This window comes from Phyllopteryx taeniolatus, chromosome 18, assembly GCF_024500385.1.
Source record: "Phyllopteryx taeniolatus isolate TA_2022b chromosome 18, UOR_Ptae_1.2, whole genome shotgun sequence".
NCBI lineage: Eukaryota > Metazoa > Chordata > Actinopteri > Syngnathiformes > Syngnathidae > Phyllopteryx > Phyllopteryx taeniolatus.
In genome coordinates this window covers 17,295,973-17,318,493 of record NC_084519.1, presented here as the reverse complement: position 1 = coordinate 17,318,493, position 22,521 = coordinate 17,295,973, and the positions used below count along the sequence as shown (strand labels likewise).

At 45.9% G+C, this 22,521-nt stretch overlaps 1 protein-coding gene across 3 annotated transcripts; it reads right to left on the bottom strand.

Annotated features, from left to right (window-relative positions):
- Window positions 1-791: 791 nt before the first annotated feature.
- itpkb (inositol-trisphosphate 3-kinase B) lies at window positions 792-18,626 on the bottom strand. 3 transcript variants are annotated; one of them, XM_061753782.1, is made up of 13 exons: window positions 18,252-18,626; window positions 15,381-15,489; window positions 15,145-15,305; window positions 14,237-14,390; window positions 13,888-14,139; window positions 12,184-13,053; window positions 6,396-6,495; window positions 5,595-5,632; window positions 5,349-5,524; window positions 4,337-4,541; window positions 2,960-3,061; window positions 2,456-2,527; window positions 792-2,374 (listed from the first exon to the last, which is right to left on the bottom strand). In XM_061753782.1, the coding sequence occupies exons 3-13, from the start codon at window positions 15,189-15,191 to the stop codon at window positions 2,165-2,167; spliced, it is 2,226 nt and encodes a 741-aa protein (XP_061609766.1). In that variant the 5' UTR covers window positions 15,192-15,305; window positions 15,381-15,489; window positions 18,252-18,626; the 3' UTR covers window positions 792-2,164. The 3 variants fall into 3 exon arrangements, with proteins under 3 accessions (XP_061609766.1, XP_061609767.1, XP_061609768.1); XM_061753783.1 differs by having other exon boundaries at window positions 15,381-15,459; XM_061753784.1 differs by lacking the exon at window positions 15,381-15,489.
- Between the last annotated feature and the right edge of the window lie 3,895 nt (window positions 18,627-22,521).

The following is a 22,521-nucleotide window of genomic DNA, read 5'->3' as shown; positions in this document are numbered from 1 at the left end:
AAAAATATATTAATTTGTATTATATCATCAATAAAACTAATATACGTATTTTCTTATCAATTATTAAACAATAATACAAGAAATGTACATAAAGTATTTGTAATAGAGTATTGTGTGTAATTAAAATGCTTCTTTTTTTAACATATTTTGGTCTGAGTCCAGCTGAAAATTTGTATAATCAGTAAATTAATGTATTTGTTATATATTATTTCTACTAATTAGAAAAAAAATTGCAATTTTAAAATTAAGTTCTATTAAATCGTTAGTAAAATATTGTCTGACAATATGACATATATTGAATGGGAAATGTAAGCAAATACGTTCTTTCATACTTTTTTTTTTTAAAAAGAAACAATCAAAATAATAATAGAAATCATAATAAATATAGAAACCAGCAAAACCTGAGCCAAAATACTAAAGTCGAAGAAATAGCTTCAAGTGAAATTTGGTGGGGGGAGGCGACATCAGTGTAAGCGATTTATTTTATTTTATTATTATTATTATTGTTCAACACAGATACCAGGTTAGCTGAGCGTAGGCTAACCAAATCCCACTAATTATGATAAAATGTGTATTTTTTTATTTGCTTAGAAATAAGCTTTTGTTGCGGAAAACTTTGTTCATCAGGTAGTTTGGCTGTTTTAAAGGTCTCTTAAAAGTCGCTCAAACAACAGTGACAGTGTAAATCTATGTAGAACGTGCTGCAACGTTGAAGCTTGAGGTTCAAATGAGCCTTTTCAAGACAAAGGGGGAAAAAAATAAACATAAAAGCATCCCGCAGAGCCAAGCCATCACCTAAAACAAAATAAACTGTATTATAAATAGAGATGAACAAACTTTCAGAAGCTAATAAACTTCACTCATTTAAGATTACAGAAGGAAATAAAACATCATTGGCAAGTGAGGAGAGATGGTGGGGAGAGTCAAGGCACCGCAGATTGCTCACAAACAGTATTCAGCAGGCACTAAAATGGTGTTGTCGATATAATGAACAGGAAGCACAGCATTTAGCAAGATTGGTCACTTCACCCCTAAATGTTCTACATTAGATCCAAGCCAAACTCACTCAACAGCAAAATCTCTAAAAGTGGAAATAAAATCAGGTGCAGCCATGTTAAATAGCAATTAAGGAACAAATAACAATAACATGATGAAACTATAATAGCGCAAAGTCTATTTATATAATTATAAATTTGACTTTGAATACAAAAGACGTTTTGAGGATTCATTTTTGTGTTTTTTAAGGCACCATTTGCATTCTTCCTTGTATTTCCTCAAATGTCCACCGGAGGGCGACAAAGTTGTAAATTCCCCGTGTACAGCATCGGCTTTGAAAAGGAATTGGAGAAGTTTAATTGATTTTTACGAAGTATGAGGGCCACAAAATATTCTTGAAAAAATATATAATAATTGGTTTTTTCGACAACAAAGTCGAACTAAATTAATTTACGAAAATTAAGTTGTATTTTTGAGATATAAAAAAACATATTTGAGATTAAAGTCACATTTTAGAGATAAATCATAATTTTAGGATAATAAAATCGTATATTAAAAAAATAGTACAATTTAGAAATAAAAACTTTTTTTTTTTAGATAAAATGTGAAATTTTGCAAGAATAAAGTTGTGTATTTTTGAAACGAAATGTATATTATTGCTATAAAAATAGATAAAAACTTTTTTTTTTTATATAAATTTGATTTTACATAAATATTATTTTAAGGTTCAAGCCGTAATATTACCAGACTAAAGGGAGAAGTGAAGGAAGGGTAACGGACGAGCCACTTTAGGGTGATAGATTTAAGCCGACTATATGACTTCATTCTCATAAGATTATGACTTCCATGTTGTAGTGTAATTTTTGTTTTCTTTTCAGCGTGGGCCTAAGACTCCTTGGCAGATGACACACATCTGCACCTGGAGGAATTTTGCTGCTGCTATTTTAAGCGAAAAGGTGTGCGACTATACCTTTGAACGCTGCATCCTATGCACCTTTCACGCTTTCATATCGTGAAAGAGTGGGATTGAGTGTTTTATTTCCCCCGCCAGGGGACGAGCGTCAGCAAAACCGACGTCCGACGACGAGAACGTGCGCGTATGCGAGTGTGTTTGCAAATGTTTCCGCTGGGGATTAAATAATAATAATAATAATATGACTAAAAGCGCTCATGTTTCAGAGTCCAACATGGCAGAAAGGATGTCCAGCAGACAGTCCAGTCCGAACAGGTAGCCGTCCTCCCGGTTCCCCTCCTGCCAGGACGCTCGGTGGTCGAGCTCCTCGCCCTGCGGGAGCGCCGTGGTCTTGCCGAAGTCGATCAGCCACACTTTGGCCCGACCCTTGGCGTCGTGGACGAACAGCAGCGAGCTGCCGATCACCTGCGCGCAAACAAGCCACAGCAGTTACCAGAGCGCTGCGGACGCCGAGGGATAATACGCGTGGAGCAAATGTGTCTTTACTTCGTGGGTTTTGAAGAAGGGCGACGTCTCCAGCGTGGCTCTGATTTCCTTCAGCCTGGCGAGGTAGCCATTCTGCACACACACACACACACACACGCGCGCGCGCGAGTTGAATGGGTTGAAAGGAGCTCATCCAAACATGTTTCTCGTATGGAAAAATGTTTCCGGAAAAAGAAGGTGCGCAAAGTGGTAATTGGTGTCAAGAAGGTATCGTTGCTGTTTTACATCTCGGCTAGTAGACTACAATCGTTATTTGCCGGGGAGGAGGTTACGTTACGTTTACTACGTTAAAAAACATTTGTGCAATACCCCAGACATCAAAATAACGATATCAACGATGGAGGGTTGTATCGTACAGGAGACGTTTTTTAAATTCTTACTTGCGACGTCATCACGTATTTGCGACGTAAGAGGAATCGATAAGCCGAATCATCAGGCAGCCAAACTCACGATTCCAGGAAATGGAATGACTTAAACCGCTTTTCGATTCCCGTGGCCACTTACCAGAATGTCCTTGTTGCCTTTGACAAAATCCTGGAAGGCTCCCATGACTTGCTCACGCGTCTTTGTCCTCTTAAAGTCTCTGTTGACCGTGCCGTCCTCTTTCTGCGAGGCCAGAGGACACAATCTGCATCACAACTCGTCAGAGTCCAGTCCCAAATAGCCCAAATTTAGCAAGTTAGTATTCTATCGAGTCTCGTTCAGAAATGGGACTTGACCACAGGACACCATGTCAAATCCTTATTCCTTCATTTGCCTTAGCACTTTTCTGTACTCAGGGTGCTATGCTATGTTAGCATATCAGCTGTTGGCATGTTAGCACATTTGCAGAATTTATCAACATTTTTGTCACGCTCAACACAATGAAACATCATTCTTGAATTACACAACCGGATGACTATATGGGAGGTCTCTGCGGATGGACCGTGGCAGCTGGTCTGGTCTTGGATTTCACCTTTATCCATGCATTTCAATTACGACTACCAAATGCAGAATTTCTTTCCCCACAGACCAAACAATCTTTTCATGTAGAAGGTGGAAAAGTGAAGTAGGGGATGTCTGCCCTGTCAAAAAAGATTGAAGAGAAAAGGATCTAGGATGGTTCCCTGCGGAACTCCTGTACTAATGACTATGCTGTCTGACTCCTTAGCACTTGAGGCCATTTTGTGGGATAATCCATATTGTTCGCGACACACAAGGCGCCACGATTTGAGGAAGAGGATGGGGAACATGTTAACACTGGAGAGGAAGGAAGGGAGGACGGAGTAAGAGCCGAGGAACAACGGACAATGGTGGAAGGAAGGCGGCGGAGGGGAGGATATTTTTGAGACTTTACATTTTTTCAGACTGATGAACATCCGTGCTTGGATGTCACGTGACTAGTTCAGATCCACGTCGTCAGGCTGGCACAGACGCGCTGCAGATTAGCAGAAGCTAGCAGCAGCGGAGACTCACTCGATGTGTTCCGCGGCTGCCCAGCAACAAGCTAGTATTTGGAGGGACAACACTGCCCGCCCGCCCACCCCCCTTTTACGGTTCACGTCTGGGAACATACACACAAACACGCACCTCTGTTTCTGGGGATAACCCTTAGTGTCATGGCAACAGACCCACAGGAGGCCATCAATGTCCTTATATAGGCAAAACCGTGTGTGCGCGTGTGTGTGTGTCAGAGCCAGATGCTAAAAGGCCGACCGAGCTGCCACCAACAGGCCTCTCAGACGACAAAGAACGAGACGACGTACACTCAAGTGGAAGTTTCTGTGCAAAAAAACAGGAAGTTATGTCATCGCCCCGAAGGACATCCACCCCAGCCCCCCGCCACACACACACACACACACAGAGTCAGAAAAACACTTCCTTGGTTTTGCGAGCACCAACCTTGACTCCTTCTATCCGGAAGCCCAGCGTGGCAGTGGAGCTGATGGTCTCCCGCCACTGCATGTACCGCGGCTTGGTGACCGCCTTCTGCTCCTTCTCCTCGGCCGACGGCGCCTCGGGGTCCACCTCCACCATCTTCTGGTACATGTCCGGGCGCGGGGTGGGCTTCTTGCGGGCCTTGGTCAGCTCCTCCTCCAGATATGTCCTGATGGATGGGAGCAGGGGTTGGGGGGGGGGGGGGGGGGAATGTAATTATAATGTAATTAATGTATTTGCGCTTTACACAATGCAGCCCAAAAATCACAATCTGATCTGATGAGAGTGTTACCGTAACCCTTTAAAGGCCATATATGGTCACTTAAGTGGAAAGCGTTGCCATGAAAGACACAAAAGTGTGTGATTTCTCCCAGTGTATCAGAAAAGAAAGGTAATGATCATAATAAAAAAACTAAAAAAAAAAACTATCCCAGTATATCATTAAGATGAATTGAAATGGAAATGTACCCAAACAGGCTGCTGCCCGTGATTCAATAAAAAAGGCGCTTGTCTTGAAAATGGGTGATGAAGCATGCGTCCCATCACCCGAGGCCATTCCTGCACACAACATTCTCCGTAACGTAACAAATGATTTGCTTTTGTCACAAGTCTCCTCAGATAATCACAAGACCTCATGATGGCCACCCTGCAGGCCTTTCATTTACTTGATTTAACTGTTTGTATGCACGATTTCAATTGGAAACATCATTCCCCCCCCCGCCCACAAATGATCACGGTCGCGATATCATAAATGCCAGCATTAAAAAACGCACACAAATGAATGCAAAGCAACTTCATTGGTGGAGCGCGAAATCCCGACGTGGCCTCGTGTGGCCACCGCGGGCGGGGATGGCGCTCGCTGCTCGATTAGCACGACATTGGAGCAGTGAGGAAGAGGAGCGGGAAGAGGAAGGCCACACGGTGAACGGCAACGGAGCATTTGCCGCCGTTTTCGAAATCGGCCACGACCTCTTACCTCACTCCCATCTTGCAGTCCATCACGCAGGGGCAGTCAAACTCAGCCAGCAGGTCCTCCATCTGATTGTACCTCTGGCCGTCTTTCTCCACGTCGCCGTGGTAACCGGGCACGTACGGGCACAGCACGTCCGTCATCAGGAGGGACAGACAGCGCTGCTCACACTCGCAGTGTTTCTAAAAAGGGAGACGGCGGTCAGCACCTCGCTCACGACGGCTTCGGACGGGCGGGACGCGTTCCACTTACTTTTAAGATGCGACCGTTGGCCCCCGCCTTGAAGCTTCCTGTTCACGGAGACACGCCGTTAGACCGCCAGGGCGCTTTTCGCACGGTCGAGCCAGGTCGAGATGACCTGGCTCGACCTTTTGCCCCACCGACGCGTTTCCTTTTTAGGGCCCCGCCGCGGCCTCCCGGAGGAAGGCTATAAAAGGCTCGTTTGCAAAACGGATTTCATCCGCTGATCGCGGGAGATTCGTTGCACCTGGTGGCCAACGCAGACCACTCCACGGAATGGAAGTCCAAAGACATCCCCCCCCCCCCCCCCCCCCACGAAAACGAGTCAGACGCCCTTCATCCGCGCCAGCAAACCCCCCAAAAAAAACACCACAATATTTTTCGAGGGTTCAAAAAATGTGGACCGTATCAAAACATCATCAAAGTAGTGCGATATAGCCTCAATTTGAAATTTCCGTCCGATGACCCGATGATGTTATTGTATCAAAGTTTAGAAATGTATAAAACTGAACCAGACCAAAAGGATTTTCATTATGAAGCAGAAAGTTTGTTGAACAATTAGAAACGTCACAAAATAATAAATGACTTTTCCCTGCAGGCATTTCAAAGAAGAATAACCTCCAAAGTTAAAAGCAGGCAGTGTAACAACCTGACCCGATTCTTGTATTTTTCCAAAAGCAGACGTGTCAGACGTGTTACGAGCTTCCCGAGGAACGGGAATTGTGGAATTGCATTCGAGAGCCGCTTGGAATCTTCGATGTAACTTATGCGGCGTGATGTGAAATGAACGACGAGCGACGCGCGTGCACATACCGGCGTGGCCGGCCAGTTGGATCCAGGGATATTTCTTCTTGAAGGACATGACGAACGGCGACCAGTGCACCATGTTCTTGATCTTCTTCCATGACTTGCGCTGCAAAGATAACGCGTCATCAGAGAAAGTGGTTCAAATACTGCCAGCAGACGGTTCCTTTCAACAACTCCATTTGGAACGATTGCTTGTTTCGGTGACTTCTCTCCTCTCGGGTCTTACTGATTGGCGTGTTATTTCTCGCCCACGAGGAGAGAATATTCTGGAAATAAGGGTTATTCATCCAGTCTGAATTGTACTAGAGCCAGAGAAATGGATCTCCAGGGAAACAAACCTCTCAGACTTTAGTGCTTTTTTTTTTTTTTTTTTTTCTCCTAATCTTTCTGGAATGGCTGACACACACACACACACACACACACACACACACACATACATACACACAGCTGGGTGTCCCTGACCACGGGGGAGTTTTTCTTCCATCTCCCGTCTGGCTGCTTCTCCCACAACAACACTTTGAGTTTCCAGAACACGTTGACCCCCCGCCCCAGAGGGGTCGGAGGTTTCCCTCGGCAACCAGTAAAAACGCTTCTGACGTCTCTCCGAGGGCTCTCCCCTTCCACGCACACACATCTCGCGGTTTTGTAAACACGATGATTTATGTCAGGTTGTGCCTCTTTCATTTTTAATCCTTGAGCGAGCGAGCCTCTCCGTGAGGTCGAGGACACGAGGCCCAAAGAAGGAAGACGCCTGACGTCAGCCCGTGCCGACCCGATGAAAATGTACCGGACAATAACATGACTATCTATGGACCGCACACACACACACACACACACACTCATTCGCTGCCGTGAGGAGTCACATGACGGGTTCATCTCCGCGCCGCTGAAGGATGACGAACGCGTCACATGATGGCCGCGAGCAGCATGGCTGATGACAGACTGGGACTTGTTGAACAAGCTTTTACAGTCGTACAGCCAGGTTCTTTTTTTTTCGTGAGCTTTTCGGATTCACGTTACTTCGGTGACGAGAGAACCCAAGAGACATTTGGAAGCCGTTTCTTGGCAGTCGGGTGCAAACCCTACCGAGTCGCCGGCAGTACCTGTAGGTGGACGGCGGTAAGCACGAGGACGGCCGCCAGCGACGCAACGACGCTCCACGCCGAGTACGACCACGTCAATGGCGCCCGGCGGCGCTCTTTAAGCTTCTCCGACGGCGCTCGCCATCCGTGCGGCGATCCGTGCAGCGCCCGACGCTCCTCGCAAACAACAACGTGCACGGCCGCTAAACAACCGTGCGTCATTTGATTGGCAAAACAACCCAGCGGCAATCTAGACATGCAAATCTGCATACGGGTCACAACAATGACGGAAACACCTGGGACGGGCATTTAACTATGTCCTTGATCCAACATGAAGACTATTAACCATCAAGTCATTGGAGTTATTTGGGGCGGGGGGGGGGGGGGGGTGATTTCTCCGCTTTTTGATCAGAAACCGATGATTTTGTTGAAACCCACCCATGCTATTGGTCGGTTCGGTTTGAACAACAACACAAGAGGAGTCAAAATGTTATCAAACTGCTGGCAACGTGGGGAACATGGGGAAGAGCATGACTTCACCATAACAGAATGAAACCATTATATAGCATCATCATTGAATAATGAGATTTATGAAACTATTTGGGCATTCTAGTTGATCGCCATGACGCGTACAATTGCCCGAAAGGTCTCGATAGGATCCAGGGGCAACTGGGGGCTCTCGCCTCTCGCCATCCAGCGGGCGGTCGCTCGTATCGGCTTCGAGTGACAAGCGGCGGGCAGGAAAACCAGAAAAGACCCCAACATTTGCATTGAGAGAGAGAGAGAGAGAGAGAGAGAGAGAGAGAGGGGAAATGGTAAGCAGAGGAACTTCTTGCAGACAGGAAGTGGAGGGGGGGGAGAGGGGGGGGAGGGGGGGGGATGCCTCAGCCACAGTATTTTCCACATCCGCCGGTGACTACAAACAAAACGAAGCGAGCGAGGCCTTGCCCTCTGTAAACAACACAAAGTGCAAAAAAGTGAAGGGGGAAAGCCGATGCATGACCGTGTACAATTTCACGTTGTCTTCATTTTATTACATCTGATCATCTAACAATGTACAATTTTACGATATGTTATCTATGATATTATATATCGTATACCGCATACATAGGTTTTTTTTTGTTTTTTTTGAGTTCCATCCTCATGGTGGCGACATAACCTGAATTTGTACTCAAATTGAACATCAGCGCTAAGCTACGCTACTGCAGTAGGAAAGTTAAAATTACAGAACCATCAAATGACAAACGGCAAGTACGGCAGCAATCGAGCATAAATTCTTGTGCAAAAATACGAACAAAAGATACATTTGATGAAAAATAACTATACATTGTGAAATAAAAATAAATGAATAAAAAAAGTGGATGAATGAGCATTTAACATCACCTTCACGTTGAATGAAGACTCTTGATGGCGTATATAGCGAAGAGGGAAGCTACGTCCACTTGCTACAAGTTCTTTCTTGAGTTCGATACTATTTCTCGCCTTCTTGATCAAACGGCTGGCACTTGCAACCTTCTGCCGTATATTGTGCAAAAAAGGATTCTACAGACGGCACGGCGTACGCTTTTATTAACAACTCAAAGCAACGACAAGCCTCCCGGTCTGCTCGGCAACACTGGGAAATGAGCGAAAGACGAGCAGGTGCGTGAGAACTTGAATTTAGACGAATAAAATGTGACCAAAAATTAATCACACAAAAACTTGGGCATACGAAAACTGATATTCCATTGTGCTCCTCTCAAGGACACGGGTGAGCAGTTTCACTATATTTTAGTTTTATTATACTGCGGTTAACTTTTCTTTTCAAATGTGACTTAATACACAGCTTGCACAATTAATAAAGTGCTGTGTTTTTTGTTTTGTTTTTAGCCTGGAACAGATGATTTCAATGAGAAACTGTGTTGTCAGCCCTAAAGGGAATTGTAAAAAAAAAAATTTAAAAAAACGTGGCAAAAGGTTAACTGCGGGTCACAAGTGTGTGATGTAATGTTTAAAAAAAAAAAAAAAAAAAAGGAGGGGTGAAGCGGGGTCACATTTATGCATTAGTGATGCGTTCACACGCGAAGAAGCAACAACTCTGCTATCGCTCAGCAGCAGCTCTTCTTGCGAGGAGACAAAAAAGTTTAGAGTGGCGAGGAACACACAACCACTACTGCACACACACACACACACACACACACACACACACACACACAGTTAAAATTAGAATACCGCCTGTGTGTGTGTGTGTGTGTGTGTGTGTGGTCCAGCCTCCAGAAGAAAAATCGCCCCACTTTTGTCAGAATGTGATGCACATTGCGAGAGCGTGCAACACATCAACATTTATGAGCTGTTAACGTCTATCGAATGGTGTTTCCCTCTTTGCGGCGCGAGCACACTTAAGAGTTAGACGCGCATGTGCGCACACACACACACACACACACACACGCACGCACGCGCGTGGCTGTAAGAGGGAAACTCGGTTTGACGTCACAAGGTTGCCAAGCAACAGGTCGCTGTGGTAGTGAACATTTTCCACTGCGGTGCACACAGTGCAGCGTGTGTTTTATTTTGCTTCATGTGCATGCTGTGTGTGCGTGTGTGTGTGTGTGTGTCCCACTTTGTGAGAGTTGTAGTGCCAGCAAGACGGTGTGTCAGGGTGTGTTTGGGTGTGTGCGGTTGTTTTTGTAGACTATAGACGCAGCTTTTATTCCCAACATCATTTACATGACAAAAGTTTCAGAGTTTGGAAAGACTGACGTTTGAAAACGGATCTTGGAGACTCCGATTACATCGCCAACTACTGGTGCGGCATGCATATTACAGCCAGTCACTGGTGCCGGTGCGTGAGAACCGGGATTACCGACGGCGCGTTTTGTCAGTGTCAACTTCTACATTCCTACGAGGCGGTTGTGTAAACATTCCCTTCGACTACGACAAGACGAGATCTGTGACGAGGCGATGCCTTCAGGCGCATTATACACAAAAACACGCTGCTGATAGAATCTGGGCCAAACCGGTGCCCGACGACGAACTCGTTCAGGTGCGCCGTCGGCTGGCAATTTGACTCCAAATACAACGACGTGCCCCTTCCCCTCTTGGAGCGATGCCCGGAGGAGTCAAACGATGAGCCGGGATGTGTCTAAATTAGGCTCTGTTCAAGATTGCTGTCGCTCCGCACGATCGGGCACGCCCAATACGTCGGTGCATGCCGGCGCGGCCATGCCAGCTTTCATCAGACCAAAGCTACAGGTGCGCACGCAACGATCGGAAACTCCGTGCCGGCGGCGGTCTGGGGACAATCCAAATGTAAAATTGAGTTGGAAAATGAGTGACCTGAAACGGCCAGCAGGAGTCAGCATTTTTTTTGTATTTTTTATTTGTTTTTAACTTGCAGTGGAAACATGCAAAGCCTCCATTCAAATCAATCAGCCGAAATAAACAAATTGCAACCCAAGACACCCGGGATCGTCGGGACATTTGACTGGGTGTCACGTTGTTGTGCGGCACGCGCATAATCGTCAGAAGGTTGCGAATGCCACCGATGTGTTTCCGATTTCGGTCGACGTCTAACAACATTTCGCAATGTCTTTCGACAAGAATCAAATGACGCCCAGCGACCACAAACTTGAACTACCATCTTGAAAACTCTCCGCAGGAAAACGGCAGCCACGACTTCTCGTTCTGTCAACCACTTTGTCGTCCGCATCACCGCCTCCTACAGGACTGGGGTGGAACTTAATCAACCAACACTTGAACAGCTTTCAACCATGCTGAACATTGCATCTTTCCCGTTTGGAGCGATATAACACTAGCCGCTAAGCTAAGCTATGAGGAAATAATCGGGCATTAATTAATAATGAACTCTCTTGGTATTACTCACTCTGCCTTACCGGCAAATTGGCGCACCCAGACCAGGCTGACTGTTTTTTCACAAAATTGATACTATTGCTCCGCACAATATGGGGGAACACTGCAGTACTGTACGGTCGCGTGCTCTTTTTTCTTTTTTCTCGTCGTCATTTTTTGAGGGTGCTGGAGCGGATGAGTGGCTTTTCAACGGCGAACGTTGGCTGCTTTGAATCAGGAGCTCGGTCACCGAACGATTTGAGCTCGCAAGTTTAGGGAGCGCCGTACGACGACTAAAAATACGCAACTGCATCCACGCACACGCAAACGAACAACGAAAGCAAAATGTCGCAAAGAACAAGCCGCCGCCTCTTCTTTGAGCCGCTTCCAAGCGCGGCCAAAGCCTGGAGCGTGTGTGAGACGTTGGGATTTTTACTTTTTTGCTTTGTCCTTTCCTTTAAGAATCCTGGCTCTCTCTCTCTGTCTCTCGCTCGCTCTCACACACACACAAATACACACATGCATAGAGGTCAAGCACAGTGCTAGCTTTGTTCCTGCGAATGTCAAGCCCCAGGAGCACCTCACATGACGCGCACACACATCCAAAGGCGGTGAATACTGTGAAATGATTCGATATTCCTGCAGCGAAAACATTATTTTTTTTTTGACAGGCTTCAAAAATACAAACTTGATGAACAATTTACACGAGCCCGTTTCCCAAACTGAGTGTCGGAATCCATATTTGAGTCGGTACGAGTAAGACGATACATGATTTTCTTCTTGATTTTCTTTTTATAAAAATGGATGTCTTTTGTAATGTTTCCCGTGATTGTATATATGGATATGACAAGACGTGGTATTTGTACTCCATTTTTCATACTTACTGCTTTCTGTCGCGAGCTGAGCTGCGCCGGGGTGAGAAGGTGCCCCCCTCTCTCCGTGTCGGAAATATCCTCTTCCGACTCTTCCCAAGACGAGGAGAAGCCGGCCGAGGAGGCCGAGGAGGAAGACAGCTTCCTGAGGGAGCGCGTCGAGGCGTCGGACGGGGGCGCGGGGGTGCCCGCCCGGTCCGAAGCGGAGCCCCCCCCGGGGGATCGAGGGTGGCTTTCCAGGCCGTGGTCGGTGATGATGACGGCGGGGATGGAGGCGAGGACGGCGGGAGGGTCGCCCGTCAAACGGGGGCAGCTCGCCGCCTCGGACGCGGATGCTCCCGACATGTCGGCCTGCGTGGGCGGCGGCGGCTCGGGACCCGACCGGAGTGCGGCGCTCACTCCTCTCTCGCTTGAATCTCCGTCATCTGCCGCTGTTTGTTTGTTTTCCTTCACCCCGCTGTCCTCTTTTATCTGCCCATCTTTGGCCGAGCGCGCCTCCGAGGTCTCCGGCGGAGCCCGGACAAGGAGCGCTCCATCTGATTCTGCGCAGGGAGCTTCTATTGTTTGTGAATGGCAGCCGTTTTGAAGGAACAATGTCTCCGCCTCGATGTTTATTTGAATGGCACTACTTTCTTCCCGCTCGCTCGCTGCGTGCACTGCTTCATCCTCGCCTTCGCTCCCATTTTGGAGAGCGGGAGGAACTCGACTCCGGCGGTCCCGGGTCATCGAGCAATCGAGGGCTGCCCCGCCGCGGCCCGGAGGGGGCGGGACTTGGCCCGCCGCTCGTCTCGGAGACCGAGGGCTACGCCGGAGCTCGCTGTCGAGCGCCTGGGCGCGGATCCCGGAAATGTGCGCCTCGAAAATGCCCACTTTCCCCTTGACCTGCAACACGCGCGCACAGGAAAGCACAGTGAGTAACGTTTATTCATGCGTTGTTTCCACAAACTGTCAGCGGGAGACATAATAAAAGCAACCTTTTTGTCAACTCAAGAACAAAGCCGTGCGCACTTTACCGCATCACGGCGACAGACCGAAGCGTCTCCAAAAGTCAAAGGCCCCTCTAAAGTTGTTCAATTCACAATTCCACCAAAAGATCCCAAAGTTGAACGCAGACATGAGTGCGGTCGCTTTTGTGACCACGCTGGAAACGTCAAACACTCAAATCATATTTCCCCCATTGAAATGCATCAAAACGCCATGAATCCGGTCCGGCCTCCCACCCAAAAGCAAGCACCAATGTTTGCGACCCGGATACTTGGACTTCTTTCCACATCCTAAAAACATTATTGGGGTTGCAAAATGAAGGGAATTTTTTTAAGTTGGAAACTTTCCATGGGAATTCACAGGAATTGCTGGGAATAAAGAGGAATAAACCAGAAATGTGCAAAAGTGAAGGTTGGCTCAATGAATCCGTCTTCCAAACTGCTTATCCTCACACGGGGCGCGAGCGTGCCGAGAGGGGAGCTGCACCTCGGCGGCCAATCACAGGGCACGTCGTCACGCTCGCATTCACACCGAAGGACAATTTGTAGCCCTCAAGTGACCCAACATGCGTGTTTTGGGAATGTGAACCCAGGACCTCAAAACTGTGAGCCGGATGTGCTAACCACTTCGCCCGCCGTGCGAGGTTGGCCTTCGATACGCAATTTAAATATTGTTGGGGAAAATACATTTTACACTTTGTGCTCATGACAAAACAAAACAAGGTCGCCTCACCTCCACGTTCTGCAGCTCTTTGTGAATCTGCAGCAGCTGCGCTCGGCGTCTCCGCTCCTCTTGCTTCTCTCCTCCCCCCGACGAGTCCGCGTCTTCCTCGGCGGCGCCGGGCGAGCTGAGCCGTCGGACCCGCTGGCCCACGTTGACCCCGAGGAGCTCGGGGCACCGAGGCGACGGCGAGCGAGCGCGGGGGTCGGTGCCGGTGGTGAACGGGAAGACAAAAGCGTGACCCGCCGTCCCCGCGGGGCTCGTCTGGGAAGTTGACACACGGGCCACTTCATTAGGTACACCCGCACTGCTATTCGCTCTCCATTCTGGATCTTACTAGGCCCTTTTCGACCCGAGGTACCTGAGGGCGGGCCGGGCTGTGGGGAGCGCCAACCGGCAGCTGGCGGCAGGCGCCCCGATCCGGAACCTGCGGCGCCGGTCGGCCGGCCGCGCCGGTACCGCTATCTCGGGAGCTGGTACCGGTGGGACCTTGCTGGACGTGAAAGTGATTAGCGCTGTCGGGAGATGAGGAGGAAGCGCAACGGGTGACGTATGTGTTGTACTACCACTTCCGCTAAGAGAACCTATAAAATTGACTTTGGAATTGTGCGTACAATGAACTTTTACTCATCCGTGAGATTTGTAAATTCCTAGAAAAACGTTTTTTTTTTTTTCTTTTTTCTTAATTGTCATTAGTTTTACCCCTCCCACATGCTTTAAACACACACACACACACACACACAAACACTTTTTAAAAACAAAGTAAACATTTGAAAACAAAAAAAATGTGCAAGCATAAAATGTATATCAAATACTGTACATACTGTTGTGTTTGTGCGTTAGATAAGTGCCTTTAAGAGGCGGGGCCTGGTGTGTCATTGAGCCTGCGTGTGAGGGTCTGAACGTGAGCTGTGGTCAACCGCAGCTGTGTGTGCGCTCATTGCGTTTGTGTTTTATTGTTTACCCGGTGTTCAATAAAGTGCATTGACGACTGTGGCTCTCCTTGCCCACATGCGAGGGCATTACAGGACGCAAGTACACTCTAAAAACTAGGGCGGATTAGATAGCCCTTTTTTCAGACTAAGTACGAGTACTTGAGTACAAGTACTCTGCCCGTGACATGATCAGCTAGGCTAACGTGAGAGCCACTTTCAAGCTATCAGGTATTTTGCCACAGACTGATATCAAAACACCTGGAACTGTTATTACTTTGTGTGTGGGGAGGGAAGGGGTGGGGGGGGGGAGGACGTCTCTTTGACGTCCGCTCACCCGTTCATGACTGCGAGGGCGTTCCGGTTTAGGGCAGATGCTACCATGCCCGCGGCCAGGCCAGGGGCCCGGAAGGCTGGGTGAACATCGGACCGGGTCCCCTTAAGATGCGGGGCGGTCGCGGGAATGGATTTGAAAGTCAGCGGAGGGACAAATCATGCCTGATAACAACAAAAATAAGAATTAAAAAGGAAAGAGCAATTACAGACAATTAAGTGGAACTGGAAACAAATTACATTTTTGCCTAACAGCAGAAACGCCGAGATTTTCCGTCCATCGCTCAGTGCGTCACAGACGGAGATTATTCCTGGAGTCCTGAGCCCAAAAATAAAAGATAGCATTGTTCTGACCAGGGGGAAGGAAAAATAACAAGAGAGACAAGGATGAGGGATGACGGCAAGACGGAAGGCCAGGAAAAAAGACTTGACATTGTTTCATACAAGATGAGATTGGTAGCACGCTGTTTTGCACCAAAACAATCTTGTCGCCTTCCAAATATGCAGATCAATTGCCAGCAATTATTTCCAAAACATCATTTTAAAGCTTCGACCGAGTTTCTCAGGCTTTGTTACGTTTTTGTTTTTTTTCTGCGTTTCGAACGGCGCCACAGAAGCGTAACAGTGACGGTAGACAGAAAGGTTGCGTACCAATTACATACACAAATTGACTTTACTATGCAAATCGTTATCCGGGTAGCATATTTGCCAAAGTCGTTTTTTTGGACTCCGAATCTAAGCTTACATAGAGAAAAAACATCATGTTTAACTAACACATTGGTATTTCTTATCGACATCCTGACAGTAAGTTAAAATTGACTTGGGCAATTATGCTATTACGCTAACGCAATTATTTTATTCTAGCAGTACCTAAAAAATGCCACAAGGTGCCAGTATGGTCGCATCAATGCCTTCCTGTTTCCCTCTGCATGACTTTGCTATCGTGCGTCAAAGTATGTAGTTTTCCTTGACTTTCGTTTGATTAGTTAGGAACAAGATTACCTTTACGGTTGATCCTATTTCCAATAGGGAATACTGTTTTGAAGCTAGAACCGCTCGGAAGTCAACCGGTATCAAATTGAAGCTTCCAGTACCTGGAAAAGTCATTTTTTTTCTTGCGAAAGCTCTCGTGCATTTGGTCAACAGAGACTCTCCACGCTTCGCTTAGTTCTTCATGACTGCAAATAGCCTATTATAATTGCATTGGGAAATTTTTTTTTAAATAAATAAGTCGGGATGAACCATCGATAAGTGTTTCCCCCAAAATAACAACAACATTTTTTTTTTTTTTTTTTAAAAAGGAATGGAAAAAAAAATTTACTTGGGGAAAAATGTGGATAAAATGTGTGGAAAGAATCTGCTCATAGGTGAATCCGTGGGTGCCGAACTGCTAGTATGCGTGAGTCCAGTGTATTCAGTTCGGTGCTTCAGCATCCTACTAAGTGTTAGTTATGCTGTAAAATGAAAAATCGCAGTCTCTCGAATATGCTAAGGAATTTTGTAAAAGGTTCCAACTTGAATACATCAGTCTCTTGATGCGCCGGAAGGTCCAAATGTGTCCCCAACGCATTTTTTTTCCCCCCACAGCAACTAATCACTTGAGTCCATCGGCAGCTTTCAAAAGCCTCGTTCAATTAAATCCTGCCGGAATTCTCGTCACGTGCGGCCCAAAAGCACCTCGGGACCTTCTCCCACCGTTCTTGGCGCAAACGTTTCGGAATCTTCCATTCCCGCTTGTTTGTTTTTTGTTTTTTTTTGATGTTGTTTTGGAGTTTTCATTTTGGCCGATCACGGAACGTTTCCAAGCGCACGCAAACACGGTGTCGCCGAATTGATATTCTGTCCCGGGGGGGGGGGCCCTGGGGTCACTGCCATTCATTCACATTTCAAGCGAACCTGTCTTGCATATCCAAATATTGACTCCGAATTTCACCAAAGACTTTCCGTTGACTTGAGTTTTAATGACATGACAAGCAAATATTAGGCTTCAATATTTGTTGTTTCCATCTTCAGAGACCAGTGAGAGGAAAAGTATTGGAATGATTCTGTTTTGTTGTAACCTTGTGTAAATAAAACTGTCATACCAATTCGACTTTGGGAAAATTGGTGCTCGACAGATGTTATTCATAGATAAATTAGTGAGATTAAAAGCATTGGAATGATTCTACTTTGTTGGAAACTTCTGTCAATGACTAAGGATACAATTGTACTTGTCGCTACATTAATACACGTGTTGGTGGTAGGAAAAAAAAGTCATTTAGAGACAAACTAGTGACATTAAAAGTGTTGAAATCAGTGCTAATCAAAGTGCGGTACGAGTACCGCTAGTGGTACGTGGGGCTCACGATGCTACGCGGGAGGGGGGGGGAATAAATTAAAAAAAGAAATCACTGAATCATATATAAATAAAACCGACCTTTAATACATTCAATACAATTAAACAACAGCATGTAGTTATGCATAGAGCTTGTTTAAACTTATTCCAATTCAGTCAAGACTTTTCATCGACAGTACTTTTTTTTTTAAGCACAGTTCAGTTGTGTTTAACTTTTAAGTGCAGTAAAAATTGTGAATATTTATTCAAGCACAATGTTTTTGTAAACTTAAATGTGCAACACATTTTAAGTGAATCATTATCTAATGCAGTTTTTTTTTCTTCATTTCCTATATTTAAGTTTAGTGTTAATGTTCAATCTGTGCATAAAGTTACAAAGGCTAAGAATAATAAATATTGGCATATTTTTTGAGGCGGTACTTTGTGTAAAAAGTTTGACAAACAAGTTTGAAAGGACGCTGTACTTTTTTTCATGGTGATTTTTTTTCTCTCTCTCTTTGCAAGAGTGAAAAGTTGACTTTTTTTTTGTAGTCATGAATTTGAAATGTGAAAAGTATGCACATTGAATAGCTTTTTTTTTAAAACAGAAAATAAAATGTACATCCTGATTGTACTTTACAATCGTACTCAAGCGTCGGAGGATGTCGTTACATGTTGGTGGTAGAAAGAGCTGTTGAAGAAAACAAGAGTTTCCCTTAAAAAAAAAAGAAAGAAAGAAAGAAAGAAAAACAAAAAACCCAAGAAAAAGAAAAAAGCTGATTGTTGAAGTGTCTTACCTTCCGAGCTGCCTGTGAAAGATTCCTCCGGCGCAAATGTGCTGAATGAATCCGACTCAAATGATGACAAGTGAGCTGTCGTCTCTGTCAATACGGCGACTGTTACGTTGTTATTTTGGAGAAGGAGGCGGGGGGTGGAGGCGGCGGGGGGGGGGGGGGGGGGGGGGGGCGTCTAAACGCAACTTTGGCTCACGCTCGCAACGCGACAACAACCAAACCGAAAAAGTGCCACGCCGACTCCCGAGAAGCGTTCTTGGCCGGACTGGCGTCCCCGGGCCCGGCTCGCTACAAGGCGGCCCCCGGGAGGCCACCGGCTCCGCGACTCCATCCGTCGGGCGACGACCTCCATCCGGAAGTGACTCACGGGGCCAGCACGCGGACGCTCGCCGTCGCCGGAACGGGTTTGATGCCGACGGCGCGGCCACGCCCACCGTCGCAAAGCGAAACAACACACCGTCGAGACTTCACATTCGACTGCGAGAACAACACCCTCAATGCCATTCTTTCACTTTTCTGAAAGTGGCCCAAATACACAAGAATGAGTATAGACAGTGGTCAGTGGCGGTTCTAGGGGGGTGTGTGTGTGGGGGGGGCAATGCTGTACTGTAGTAAGATTTGTGTTACACGGCATCAAGTCATGCAGGGGTGTCAAACTCCATTTTCGCAGTTATGACTTCCCCGTGGACCCGCATAAATCAAACATTACCTCACATACTGTAATTACAGTATACACAACGCATTGATGAATAACCAGTTTGGAAATCAGGAGCCTATCAAAACATGTTTTTCAACTATTACATTTCTTTTCAAAGGGCGATTGGTAACAAAAACAAATGCTTGTAAATATCTCAATGGTATTACACCAGAAAGCAATTAGCGATTTAGATTTGCCTTCGCGGGCCACATAAAATGATGTGGAGGGCCGCCTTTTAAAGCCACACACACAGATACTACAGTGCACAACGTGAGGATGGCGACGCCAAGTGGACACAAATAATAGCTGCAGCTCACGTGCATATCTTGTATTGGTATGACGCAAAATCGATTATTATGCGATGGAATAATCGATTGTAAAAATATTTGGTTGAATATGGGAACTATTAGGATTAAAGTTTGCAATTTTTTTTTGGTTGTTTTATGAATGATATGTTTGACAAGCCGTTCTTGGTCGTCTGTATTTGGATTCGACTCTTACTTTTACGTTAGAAATGGCGGAAGTGTCTGTAAGTGCTACGCTGCTTCCGAAGTGAAAGCTGATGTGAAAAAATAGCCAGGAAAAAAAAAAAGAGAGGAACTGCTGGCAAATACACGACCACGTAACAATGTGGCTGTCGTCATCTTCACATGGCTGTCAAGAGCAAATCCTTCCTTTTCACTGTTCTTATATGTCCAAATCGAGACTTCTGGGCTCAAGCTGTGCGACGAGAACTTTGCTGAAAGATATATTTTTTTTTTTTAGGGCCAAAGCCTGGTCAGTGTTTCTTCCATGTGTTCTTCTCATGAAATATACTAAATTCTTTGGGTGTGGCAAAGTGTTAAGTAAGACAAAATATATATACAAAGCAAATATATATTATATATTGTAAGATATTTACACTATAGTTATTTTCTATGACAAAAGTTGCACTTTGGCTGGAGGATCTCAAACTGCAAATAGTCGCTGCTGCCCTCTAGTGGCCAGTCAGTACATTTTGTGATTATAATACATAAAATATATTTGTTACTGTGTCGTGGTCAAATGATGGATTTAAAAAAAAAAATGCACAAATAGAAAATGACGTTATTATATGAGGTACATCGCAATATTTTAGAATACCGTAGAACTGCTCATTGATCTCATTAGTTCACATTCAAAAGGTGAAACCAATATTATCAAGATTAATGAAACACCTGAAATAAATAGTTTTCAGAAGGTCAATTCCTCCCTAAATTCGATTTCAAAGTTCTTTTAAAGTGAGAATACATTTTTTTTTTCGTTCATCCACCTCCCCACTGTGACGGGTGCGCACTCACACCCAACAACGAGGCGCTCTAAAGCGGCCACACTTGGACTGTGCGAAGGACATGTGAGCATATTTGCTGTAATTTGCTAATTTCACGTCGCAATTGCGCCAGATAAGCAGCGATGTGAACGAAGGTGCTCAATTTCTTATAAGTGGGGGAGGGGCGGGTCATGCCCTTTTGATGAACGACCATCAATGGTCATTCGTTCCTCTTATTGTGATTGACGTGGAGCTACATGATGTGATGATCATCTTGCGACACAAGTTGAATTTGCTGCGTGACCACGCTTGAAACACACAAATCTCGTATCTGAAATCATCTATCCCCATTGAAATGAATGGAAGTACCATTAATCCGTTCCGGCCTCCCCCCAAAAAGAGCGCATTTTTGCTCAACAGCCTGCTACATTCTCGGATTGAGCAGCCTCTTTCATGCTAGCAGGCAGCTGCAGGCACCAGCGCGGCTCAGTAGCATCAGCGCATCGTCCATCCTGAGCCAATCCATTCTGCTCCCTGTCACATTTACGGCCTTTTAAACCTTTCCGAAAAAAAAAAACAAGATTCCTTCGAGGATGCCCGAGCAATAAACGGCCGTTCCTCCAGAGATGGCGGCACTCGGACGAGCACGGCCGACGTTTGGCCGTCCAGATGGCGGCGTTGGGGTAATTCCCCGCAGCGGAACGCAACGCTAATCCCGCCTCAAGAGAATATACGCTGTCTTGATCTGGCGCCTGCATGACTGGAGGGAGCTTTCCCGGCTCGGAGGTCAAAGTTTGGCTGTCACTTGCCGCGCAAATCTGTCGCTTCGACGCTATAGTTACAAGACGTTGTTATAAGCGCGCTCAAAAAAGGACGAGAAGTGGCTTGGACTGCCTTCAGATCAAGTCAGCCTCATTCGGTGCAGTGTCCTAATCTCTTGTCTGGGAACTGCTTTTGCTAATGTGGGACCTCTGACAAGCAGGTATGTTTTGTAGAGAAGTAGAGAAGAAGACAAAAAAGTCCAGAGGAGTAGGATTTGCAGAGATCTACATGTTTAAAAGTGTCTTTGGGAACTCAAATAAGTAGAAAGTTGTGCCTAACCAGACGCCCTAACCCTAACAACCCACACTTAACCCTGTCCCAATACTAACCCTAACCCCTATTCCCAACTACCAACCCTAAATCCAAAACATAGGACTATTGACCTGACATTTGAACCCAAACATTGCACACTAATCCAAATGTTTACATTCAAATGCAAATGAGTATTTTCAAAGCCGATGTGTGATTATCTGCTCCTTTATGCTTGTACGTTCACGCTTACTGGCTCCATGCTGCTCGGCCACTGGTGAGTACACGGCAATTATACACACTTTTTTCTTGTTGTTTGAAATATTTCTCTAACGTGCTCATAAGACCCAATGACTGCAATTCTCTCCTGTTGATCAACGAACACATTTTTGCTTGCGTGGACAGCAGCTACTGTGTGTTACTGTTCGTCTTTCGTGGATGTGAACGCCGCAATTTGCCTTCCACTATAAACCAATTAGGTGAGCTCCTGTAATCTGGATGTGGGGACATGTGAGGTACTGGACGTGTGTGTGACAGAGCAAGCAAGCACACACACCAAAATGCACAACAGTGATGGGCCTTTGATGACGCAATTACCGAAGTGCTACCACGAGTGCCCTAATTTTTTTTTACGACGGCCACTTATTGTTTTACAGTTGATTGTTTTATATTTATGGCCTATAAGTGTTTTTCATAAAAATATTTACTGTAATTATGACTTTACTAGTGGTAGGTTTGCAGAGTCGGGTTACGTCGCCAGTGTAGGAACGGACCTCCGTCGTAAAGCGAGTAGCAGTGTACTGTATTGCACAATTTTCGTCAACACGTTGTAGTGACTCATTACTTCCAATAGAGGGTGCCAGAGCAACACAGTAACAACTCCACCTCCGCCTTGAACGCTCCCTCCAACGCGATTGACCAATCACGTCGCACAACCCAAGACAGTTTTCTCCTTCGGCCAATGGCAGAGCGAGACGAAGTGTTTTTTTGTTTTTTTCACTGTATGGGGCGGGACTTACAGATGATTGACACGTCCTGCCTCTGTGCCTGATCAAGGTTTTCAGTGAGGACTCATCCACTCCACTGGAGATTTTTGTTTGCAGGAATTAATTCTTGAGGGGTGAACAAGCCGAGAGGCCGGCGCTCGTTTGGAAGGTCCACATACATTTCCTCTGGGATTTTTATTTTTTTATATATATATATATATATATATATTT